Below are 11,442 nucleotides of genomic sequence, written 5' to 3' on the forward strand. Positions count from 1 at the left end.
TTTGCTTGTCTGGTCTGTTTAGCACTTCATTTCACTCATATGATTTGATCAATTTAAACCAAGTGCTCTTTCAAGTACTAAGGTTATTGATTCTGTTATTCAAGACTGTAGATATGATATAACACATTTATAAGATATCTAGGTGGCATATTTGTATAAATAGGCTTTTTAAGTAATTCTTTGTCTCTTTTACTTCTCAATCAGGTCATCTAGATGCACTCCTGAGGGGCTTGGTCCTGGGCAAACTAGGAAAAGCAGGACATAAGGCAACATTAGAAGAAGCTCGTCGTCGGTTTAAGGACCATGTGGAAGGGAAACAGATTCTCTCCGCCGATCTGAGGAGTCCTGTAGGTTTTCATAATGAATTACTTTAATTTCTAGGTAACTGCATCATTCTTTGAAGTGTGGAACATATTTAATAGTAACTAAAAATGACCTAAGTACTGACCTGCAAATCATGTCTGACCCTGTTTTAATATGTTCTATTTAAGTGATCTGTAGTCAGCTTCTCATTTGTTTCAAATTTCTCAGTCTGCACTGTGGTGCTGAACGGTGATTATCAAAGCACATTCCCCTGAGAAAGCTGTTGTGCTCTGCTGTTACTTACTACATGCCATCTGCCTTTCTGGTTCATGTGGGCTCTTAGCTCCTTGCCACAATTTGTATGTAACATCAACACATGGCTATTCACAATTTTTTTTAAAAAATATATTTTATTGAGTTTTCACAGAGAGGAAGAGAGAGGGATAGAGAGTTAGAAACATCGATGAGAGAGAAACATCGATCAGCTGCCTCTTGCACACCTCCTACTGGGGATGTGCCCGCAACCAAGGTCATGCCCTTGGCCGGAATCGAACCTGGGACCTTTCAGTCCGCAGGCCGACGCTCTATCCACTGAGCCAAACCGGTCAGGGCCACAATTTTTTTTTTTTTACTTGTTTTCTGTCTTTTCTTAACTTTAAAGAGATATATTTAATTAGATGCCTTCTTTTTTGTTCCTATATTCTCTTGTAGGTCTATCTGACTGTTTTGAAGCATGGTGATGGCACTACCTTAGACATTATGATAAAGGTGAGTAAATTTGGAAAGGGCTCCCATTTTCTGCTTTTGAACTTGGATTGACACAGATAGTATGAACTTTATGTGATTTTTCAAAAAAAATCCCGGCAAAAGAAATATATACAGGTATGCATATTGCAGACACCAAATATTAAGAAACTATGGGATCCTGTATAATAAAAGGGTAATATGCAAATCGACCGAATGGCAGAACGACCAGTTGCTATGATGTGCACTGACCACCAGGGGAAGACACTCAACGTAGAAGCTGGGCTGACAGCTAGTGAGCACAGCGGTGGTGGCGGGAGCCTCTCCCACCTCCACAGCAGTGCTAAGGATGTCCGACTGACAGCTTAGGCCCGCTTCCTGCACCCGAGGGCTCCCAGACTGCCAAAGGGTGCAGGCTGGGCTGAGGGACACCCTCCCTCCCCCCCAAAACACACACACACACACACACACACACACACCAGTGCACAAATGTCATGCACCGGGCCTCTAGTAAATATATAATGTCTGTTCATGTATACTACCAATATGATACAAAAAGTAAAACAATTTTTTACTTCTTTTTACTCACCAGTTTATCTTAAATCTTAAGACTGAAATGTTCATTTATTTTGATTAATAAGTCAGGTTCTTAAAATTTCCCCCTTCAATGTAAACTTACTTGGGGTTCTGCCCATTTAAAACAAAAGGTTTGTTTCTGTACTTAGAAAAGAAATAGATGATTGATCAGGTATCTCAAGGGTTTAAACTATGCCATTGCCTCTTATGAATAGACAGAAAATTAATTCACCTGACTGCATATCCTCTGTCGTTTCCCTAGGGTGGTTAGCATATAATTAAACTCTGGCTTAGAAAAAATATAGGCAAAACTTCCCATGTCCTTATAATGGCAGTAGCCTGTTTGAAAGCCCTAATACTGTGGAACAGGTGATATCTCTAGTCCCTATCCATGCATTTATCTAAGAAATAACTTGACTATATTGGTTGCATTAGAGATGGAGGGAGCTGAGTCTTCTTATTACCATCAAGTAAAATGTGCTAAATACTCAAATTATCTATCAGACCTTTAACACTCATGCATTGAAAGAGCCACACTTCGGAGGATGAACAGGATAGGAGTGTGATGTGCTTTAATACTTCACCTGTAATATATTAAGAATATTTACTGATCCCAAATGGATCAGAATTGCAAATCTAATTTCCAGTATTTTAGTTTTAAACAAATCCTATTTATATGATTAGAATGTTCTGAAAAATATAAACTTGATTTAAGAAACTCCATCTCAAAATGTACTCCTTTAACTACCCATCTTGTGCAAGGTTTTCCTTCCTAATAATGTACAATTATATTTTGGGTTTACCTTTCAACTAAATGACATTAAGGTTCCTTCTCATTCTTAATAATCTGTGAGCCTGTACGCTATAAATCATATATTTCTTTGCATATAAAATGAGATATTTATGGGTTTTGTCTATGCCATAAAGGGTATGAGACAAAATAGGGGTTCTAAAAATTTCATGACTGAAAATTGACATTTTCATGTCATGGCGTAATTTTAAGAATTTATACTGGTATGTATATTTAACAAGAATTTGCATCTGTTTAACACAAGGGAACTCAATAATTCAGTTTTACTATGAAATAGCTCTCATATGAAGACAGAATCAGGTTGGTGTTTTTTTTTTTTAAATGTGTTGATTTTAGAGAGAGGAAGGGGAAGAGAGGAAAAAACACATCGATTTGTTGTTACACGTATTTATGCATTCATGGGTTGTTTTGTGTTAGTGCCTGACTGGGGATCGAACCCGCAAGCAACCTTGGCTTACTGGGATGCTCTAACCAACTGAGCTACTCAGCCAGGGCCCAGAGTCAAAGCTCTTTAAAAAACAACAAAAATAATAAAGAATTAAGAAAACAACAACAGTTGATGAGAGATGTTTTTTGTTGGTAATTTAAGAATAATGAGGCAAGATAAAAATAACTTTAATTCTAAGTATATTTGAAATGGGGTGTTATGGTGCCATCTAGTGGACTAGTGTAACAGGTTCTCCTTGGGGGGGAAAATGCTTTCTAAAAGCCCAAGTTCAGACATTGAGTACGAGAGCTGAAAAGGACCTTAGAAATCATCTGTCCACCCCGCTCATTTTACAGATGGGGAAACTGAGACCTGGAGAGGTTAAGGACTTAGTCAAGATCACACAGCTAGTTAGAGGCAAACTGGGACTAGAACCCAGATCACCTGACTTCCTATCTATTTTACCACACTGCTGCTCAAAAGAGTCCAAAGGAAAGGAAGAGGAAACTGGGAGCTGTGATGGGGTCTCCAGACACTGGTCAGTGTTAAATCTTTAGGGGGAAAAACGGTCAAGAGAGTCTATAAATTAAGTTGTCTTCGAGAAGTATTTCATATACCTTTGTAGCCCTAATTTTTAAAAATATATAATAATATTTTGTTTCTGATTATGAAAGAAGATTTTGTATATTAATTATGAAAGAGTAGACACTAGAAAAATAGAAAGAAAAAATAAAACTTACCTGTAATTTTAAAATATCAGATCACAAAAATAGCAGGTGTAATATGATCTTATTCCTGATTTGGTAATGTACGTATAGTAGTATTTTGATTTTTTCTTTGTACTTCTCTATTTTCTTAATATTCTGCATTCAATTTGTGCTGCTTCTTGCAGTCTAAAAATGTTATGATGCAGATTCTCACTGGTCAGAAACCATTATTAATTAATGTTAACATTTTGATTGGTTTTCAGGGTTTTTTTTCCCCCTTCACATTAAACTTTTAAAAATTAAGAATAATTTTGCTTTATCTTTCTCCTTTTTCCATTTAATGTATCAAGAACATGTTTATGTCATCAAACATTCTTAAAATGTTATTTTCAATAATGCATTTTATATATATTTTTTACTGTTCTATATTAAATTGATGATCAGTGGTATTAGTAGTGACTAGTTTGTTCATATAACATAGAACATTAGTCAGACATCTATGGTGTAAAGAGTTTGGCCATGAAGTGTTTACCCCTTAGATCTTGATGTAAACTGCTCAGAACTAAGGAGAAGCCATTCATATAGTGAGCACTTATATATGACTTACAAAAATGGCATGAAAAATTTAGTGCCAAACATCTTAAAAGGTATTCTTTCGTTAATTTTATGCCCTGCAATCTTAGCCAGTGAGAATCTAGAGCAAAAGTTGCACCATATTGGGGAAGAAGCTCATATAAGCATACGCATAACTTTCAAGGGAGGTTTAACTATATCTTTATTTTTTCATTATAGCTTCACAAGCAAGCAGATATGCAGGAAGAGAAAAACCGAATTGAAAGAGTCCTTGGGGCTACTCTTTCACCTGAATTGATTCAAAAAGTCCTCACGTTTGCACTTTCGGTAAGTTACAATGAAAACTGCTTTTAGAGGGAATTGTTACCCACTGATCTGTAGCAAGTGTCTTTGATCCAGTGTCTTCTTGATTTGCCTTAACCATAGAGTAAGACTTCCTTTTAGTGTAGGAAAACTGGAATGAGTTTGTTACTGACCTCTATATCTCCTCTAGTGGTGAGAATCAAAATAGTTGGGAGAGGAAAGAAACTGGAAAGCTGCCTGTCTCTTCCTTTTTACCCTGTAGAAGCCCTAGCAAGTATTTCTTGAGCAACCTGTTTGTACCTGTCTCAATGCCTTATTATCAGCTTGGCTGATCTTTAGGTTAAATTCCTCTTTGTTGGAAGCTTCAGGTGCCAGTTATTGCTGAAACAGGGAACATTATCTTCAGGCGATTACTTGGGTTCCTCAACATTTGCTCTTTCTGGTACTAGAAGATGCTTAGGTTACAGTAGACTTTTAGTTCTCTTTCTATTTTTAGGAAGAGGTACGTCCACAGGATACTGTATCAGTAATTGGTGGAGTGGCTGGAGGCAGCAAACATGGAAGGAAGGCTGCTTGGAAATTTATAAAGGACAACTGGGAAGAACTTTATAATCGATACCAGGGAGGATTCTTAATATCCAGACTAATAAAGGTATGTGAAGATATTTATTTTGAGTAGCTTGCTTATCATGGATGTTATTGAGAGACATCCATGATTCACTAGACCCATAGATTATGGTCTTTGCTCTTTAAGAGTTTCCTTAGTTATTAGTCTTATTAAAGGGCATCTCCATCATCCATTCTGCACCCTCTAGAATAAACTGAAGTAGGGAGAGGATAGAATGGGGTTTTTTAGTTGGTTCCAAGCCTCTTTTAGTTGCACTTAATATTTAAACCATTGTGTGTGTGTTTTTCAGCTATCAGTTGAGGGATTTGCAGTTGATAAAATGGCTGGAGAGGTTAAGGTAAGGAAAATACTGTTAACTTTTCACTTCTCAATCTATTAAATAAAAACACTAACCAAAGTATAATCATAGTATGTAGGGGTAATGAATGTTAGTATCTCCTTTTATTGCTTAGAGAAAGACAGCTTAGATTGATTCTTTAATGCCTGAAGAATTTAGGGTTGGAATCAACTTTGAGGGAGTTGAAATGTGGTTGAAAGAATATGGAACTTGGAGGCAGTTGACCTGGGTGTAAAACTCTGCTCTGCTCTGTGTTAGCTGTTCAACATCAAGCAAGTTTTTTAACCCCTATGAGCCTGTCTCCTCATCTGTAAAATGGGGTGATGATAAGATTATGAGAGGGAATCATTGATTGGCTGCCTCATGCACACCCGCCCACTGGGGACCAAGCCAGCAACCCGGGCATGTGCCCTTGATCGGAATCGAACCTGGGACTCTTCAGTCCGCAGGCTGATGCTCCATCCACTGAGCCAAACCAGCTAGGGATGTTAATCTTTAATTCAACCGATATTTACTGAATGGCTTCTCTGTGTTGTGAACCTATCTGGGGGCAGGGAGAATTGCGGATAATTCCCAGGTTTCTCTTGTGTAAATGGTGGTGCTGTAATAAGAGGAAGTCTAGCATCTTACTCAGGCCCTAAGAATCGAACCATGATAAGGAGACTTGGGGGAGGGGCCATTGTCATCTATATAAATAAGGTTATTGATTTCTAAAAGGTCTAGACTTAATCTGATGAATTAGTCATTCTCTCTTAGTGATTACTAGTTCAAGGGGAAGACCCCATCCTTTCGCTGGTTGGTATTTAAGAGTTGTTTTGTCGCCATAACCGGTTTGGCTCTGTGGATAGAGTGTCGGCCTGCGGACTGAAAGGTCCCAGGTTTGATTCCGGTCAAGGGCATGTACCTTGGTTGCAGGCACATCCCCAGTAGGGGGTGTGCAGGAGGCAACTGATTGATGTTTCTCTCTCTCATCGATGTTTCTAACTCTCTGTCCCTCTCCCTTCCTCTCTGTAAAAAATCAATAAAATATATATTAAAAAAGTTTTGTTTTCTGTGAAACCAGGTAGACTTTCTTAGAAAATTAATTCAATCTTGAATCAATAAGCATTATAATAAATTATAATAAAATTATAAATAAATTATAATAAAATAGTCTGTGTGAAAAATGTGAGTCAATGGAGTATTAAATTATTAGGGTATAGCAGCAGTATAAGTTTCTTGGTTTTATCATCCCTTACAAATCTTTATTTGAAGCAGCCAAAATGTGTCGAGTCCTTCAGTACTCTGTGACAACTGTTTATGTGCATTGTCTCTTTAATCTTCTGGAGTAAATATTTTCTCATAGATGAGAAGACAGACTTAGAGCAGTTAATTTACTTAGTCATAGACTAGTACATGATCAAGTCTAGAATCAAGTTTCAAGCCTGATTCCAAAGCCTAGAGTAACCACTGGACAGTGAGTCTAAATCTAAAGAAAGATTGTAAGGCCCGGCCGGCATGGCTCAGTGGTTGAGCAGAGCATCGACCTATGAATCAGGAGGTCACAGTTCAATTCCCAGTCGGGGCACATGCCCTGGGTTGTGGACTTGATCCCCAATGAGGGGTGTGCAGGAGGCAGCTGATCAGTGGTTCTCTCTCACTGATGTTTCTCTCTCTCTCTCCCTCTCCCTTCCTCTCTGAAATAAAAATATATTTTTTTAAAAAAAGAAAGGTTGGCCCTAGCTGGTTTGGCTCAGTGGATAGTGTCCACCTGTGGACTGAAGGGTCCCAGGTTCGATTCCTGTCTAGAGCACATGCCTGGTTGCGGGCTGGATCCTGTAGGAGGCAGCCAATCGATGATTCTTTCTCCCTCTCCCTTCCTCTCTGATGTCAATAAAAATATACTATTAACTTTTTATTAGGTTTTAAGCATATAATACTTAAGGGAGAATTCCTGTAGCCTGGTCCAAGAAGCTGCTTGTTTCTTTTAGTCTGGGGATGGCAGTGGTAAATTGTCATGAGTGAAGGTTATGATTCCTTTACAGACGAGCAGGTGTTTTTTCAGGACCCCTTACTATTGCTAGTAATAATCCTACATTCTGGGTTGTTTTATACCAGGCTTTCTTCGAGAGTCACCCAGCTCCTTCAGCTGAGCGTACCATCCAGCAGTGTTGTGAAAATATCCTGCTGAATGCTGCGTGGCTAAAGCGAGATGCTGAGAGCATCCACCAGTACCTCCTTCAGCGAAAGGCCTCACCACCCACAGTGTGAATCCTGAGCACGCTGCCACTACGGTTCTGCCGCTTCGCTGCCGGGATAAGGTGGAGCTACCGAACAGCTGATTCATATACCAAGAATTTGGAGTCTTCTTTCAAACCAGTGGGGGTTGGACAATGAATGTAGTTAACTGGTTCCTGCTCACACTCCAGAATTAAGTTCTATTGAAAAAGGAAAATCAGCAATTCAGCAAAAAAAAAAAAAAAAAAAAAAAAAAAGAATAAAAAATAAAACTGTAAATATGATAGTAATAAAATAGAGCATAATGAAACTGTGAAACTTCCTGAAGCCTTGTCAAGTGGTTAAAAGTATTTAACACTCTCCTGTTAATGACAGATGTTCTGTTTTTATAACCTACCAAAAGGAAACTAGAGGCTTCTGGGCGAAGAGGATATTTGTGAAGTGGGTTCTGCAAGCAGCCTACAAGCCAAGGGTAGTGTCCATTGCAGGGAATGGTTAAACATGAAAGACTGATAGCTGGTATAATATAGAGTCTGTGCATAATTCCAAGTGGGTTTTGGGAGATTTTGGGGGGTTTTTTTGGCATGGGGACTGATCAGGAGACATATTTTCCTGCATAACTCAATCCAATCCAAGGATTGTAGTTTTCCTCCTTGCCTTCCCTTCTGTGTGACCCCTTGGCAAAAAAAGAAAAAAAGAAGAAGAAAAAGAAGGTTAAAAAAAAACATCCTGGTCTGGGTTTTTCCTCCCCTTAGTTCCACCCCCAGCACCCACCCCCGGTGTCCTTCTTAGAGATAACGAAATAATAAGGAAACATCTTTTATAGCCACATTAAATAAGAGAAACTGATATACATTATTTTTTCTTTCTTTTTTAAGATTACTTTTAAGAACCCTGAAAGGCATATAGGTGAGACTATAGAAATGAAAAGGTTTTCAGCCAGGCCTTTCTGAAGGAGTTATTCTGCTAAAAATGGTCTTAGTTGTCTTGTAGGCCAACTATCAGACCTCTTATTGACAGTATCCGCACTGGCTTCTCCGGGGTCACTGGGGGCATGTAAGAAGCCAGTGGTCACTGCTGCAGGCCTATTTATTAGTGGTAACTGGTTAAAAGCAGCAACAAAGACTATACGCCTGTGGTGTGCCACTCTCTGCTTCAACAGCGCACCCTACTTACAAGCCTCACCTATCTAATCCAGTGCGTTTTAACTCTACATCTCATTCCTGTCTCTGTCCCTACAATTTTTCTTTTCTTTTTTCCCCTCTTTTCCTTTTATTTTTTCTTTAAAAATATTTTTGTGTTATTAACAGAAATTCATATTTGGTGTGGCTTAACTGTATTTCAGAAGGTCATCAGATTGTGAGACTGCTTCCTTGAAACATTTTTGTGCTATTGTTTTAAAAAAATAATAATTAAACAACAGTTGGCGTTAATAAAAATGTCAATGTGAAACGGATGTCATGATTTATTTATTTTATCTATTTGATTAGAAACTAAAAAGTTTCCTATCATTCAGTAGGATTGTAAGTTTCACTACCATTGGATTTTTTTGAGTCTAAGAAAATCTAGTTCCTGAATTCCTAATGAATAGTACCTAAACAGAAAAATCCTAAGACTCCTTCTTAATTAGTTCTGAATTCTCAAAAATCTCTTAGAGCTCATTAGAGTCAGCATCCATGAGTTGAGACCTTTATTAAGGCTTCCTTATACAGGAGCCAAGCTCAGGGCTGTTCTGTGGACTCTAGGCATGTGCTTAAGGAAGCTGCAAAACAGGTTCACAAAAGACTGAGAAGAATTCCGCTTTAATAAAATAACTCAATTTTACATCAGAAATTCTGGAAAGTCTCTCCTCCCCACCACCTTCTCTCCCCACTCTTTCTCCCTTCTCTTTCTTTCCCCTCTCTTTCCTTTCTCCCCTAAAAAAAAAAAAAAGAAAAGAATAAAAAGAATAAAAAGAATTCTGGAAAGAAAATATTTTTGTCTCAGCATACATGTAAGCTTTGTACAGTGTAACAGTTCAGTTTGAATTGTGTTGGGGGAGAGGTTGTGCTGGACGTCTTCCATTTGCCCTTCAGCCAGGAGTTGTTGACCCATGTGTATGGCATTAACAAGCCCCTTTGCCCTCTCACTCAGGTTGTGTTGATGCAATTCGTAAACCCTCAGATGATCAGAAGGCCTGAGAAAAGGATGGTCAGGAAATCTATTCTGGCTTCCTCATTGCCAGGTCACATGGGCTGTCAAAGTCCCTCTACCGAAGATAGTGACCCTATTACGCAGCCCTCTCTAGCTTCTAGCGCCTCTCTGCCCCTCCAAAGCCAGGGACATAAAGGACAACTCCTTGCCGAAACCGGTTTGGCTCAGTGGATAGAGCATCAGCCTGCGGACTGAAAGGTCCCGGGTTCGATTCCGGTCAAGGGCATGTACCTTGGTTGCGGGCACATCCCCAGTGGGGGGGTGTGCAGGAGGCAGCTGATCGATGTTTCTCTCTCATCGATGTTTCTAACTCACTATCTCTCTCTCCCTTCCTCTCTGTAAAAAATCAATAAAATATATATAAAAAAAAAAAAAAAAAAAAAAAGGACAACTCCTTAACCAGCTCTGGGTTATTCCATCATTCCTTGTTGGTTTCCCTGAACGCTGCCCATGTCTTTGTAAATAGTCCCTTTATTAAACCCTCCTCAAGTTAACCAGTTTGAGTGTGTTCTCTGTTTTCTACTAATATTTTGACTGATTTAGACACCAGAGTCCTGATTTTTAAAGGTCTTGATCTAACCTTTTTTGTGTCAGGTGTTTTAATTTATTATTAGTCTTCCAAATGGCTCCCTATCATAGGTAATATACTCATTTCACAGATAAAAAAGCAAGCTTAGAAAAATTAGGCAAAGTAGTTATTTTGCACATAACATTCAGAACCAGTGGTTAACCCAAGCTTGACAGTGTCCAAAACCTGTGTTCTTCCAGCTAGTTGTCATGCTTCCACAGTTAGATCATATAGTCAGACTTTACCCAGACGATAGCTTTAAGATATTTAATGATTTTCCTTTTCCCTAATATTTCTTGGTTTACACTTTACTGGAAATCAGAACGTTGGAAAGACGAATGTGTTAATCCTCCCTGTGGAGAATTTTATTTATTTACTAGAGGCCTGATGCACAAAATTAGTGCGAGAGTAGACCTTCCTTCCCCCAGCTGCCGGCACCAGCTTCCCTGTGGCACCCAGGACCCTAGCTTCCCTCGCAGTCCCAGCTTCGTCCAAAGAACATCCAGTCTAATCAGATTATTATGCTTTTATTATTACAGATTTTAAAAATTTAATTGGGGTGACCTTAGTCTATATCAGCGGTTCTGAACCTGTGGGTCGCGACCCCTTTGGGGGTCAAATGACCCATTCACAGGGGTCAACTAAGACCATCAGAAAACATATATAATTACATATTGTTTTTGTGATTAATCACTATGCTTTAATTATGTTCAATTTGTAACAATGCATTTGGGGGTCACCACAACATGAGGAACTGTATTATAAAGGGTCGCGGCATTAGGAAGGTTGAGAACCACTGGTCTACATGAACATATAGGTTACATGTGTGGGTTATTAATTTACAAAATCTGTATATAGGACCATGTGCCCACCATCCTGTGAAGCAATAAAGCCTTTTGGGAACAGTAGGCAATGGTGAGTGAATTTTTAAAAAATATATTTTTATTGATTTCAGAGAGGAAGGGAGAGGGAGAGAGAGAGAAACATCAATGATGAGAATCATTGATCAGCTGCCTCCTGCATGCCCCCTACTGGGGATTGAGCCTGCAACCCAG

General features: G+C 38.8%; 1 protein-coding gene across 4 annotated transcripts in view; it reads left to right on the plus strand.

Annotated features, from left to right (window-relative positions):
• The window catches only part of NPEPPS (aminopeptidase puromycin sensitive), a 69,727-nt gene extending 61,829 nt beyond the window's left edge, over positions 1-7,898 (plus strand). For 3 of the 4 annotated variants that reach the window (XM_036339190.1, XM_036339192.1, XM_036339191.1), the window contains 6 exons: positions 205-347; positions 1,015-1,071; positions 4,361-4,468; positions 4,941-5,096; positions 5,362-5,409; positions 7,507-7,898. In XM_036339190.1, coding sequence (XP_036195083.1) covers positions 205-347; positions 1,015-1,071; positions 4,361-4,468; positions 4,941-5,096; positions 5,362-5,409; positions 7,507-7,659 — 665 coding nt within the window. In that variant the 3' untranslated portion in view covers positions 7,660-7,898. Of the gene's footprint in view, positions 1-204; positions 348-1,014; positions 1,072-3,217; positions 3,400-4,360; positions 4,469-4,940; positions 5,097-5,361; positions 5,410-7,506 lie in introns of those variants that run through there. The other variant, XM_036339193.1, reaches the window with a different exon arrangement.
• The last annotated feature ends 3,544 nt before the right edge of the window (positions 7,899-11,442 follow it).

Source organism: Myotis myotis, unplaced genomic scaffold (assembly GCF_014108235.1).
Source record: "Myotis myotis isolate mMyoMyo1 unplaced genomic scaffold, mMyoMyo1.p scaffold_m19_p_17, whole genome shotgun sequence".
Lineage (NCBI taxonomy): Eukaryota > Metazoa > Chordata > Mammalia > Chiroptera > Vespertilionidae > Myotis > Myotis myotis.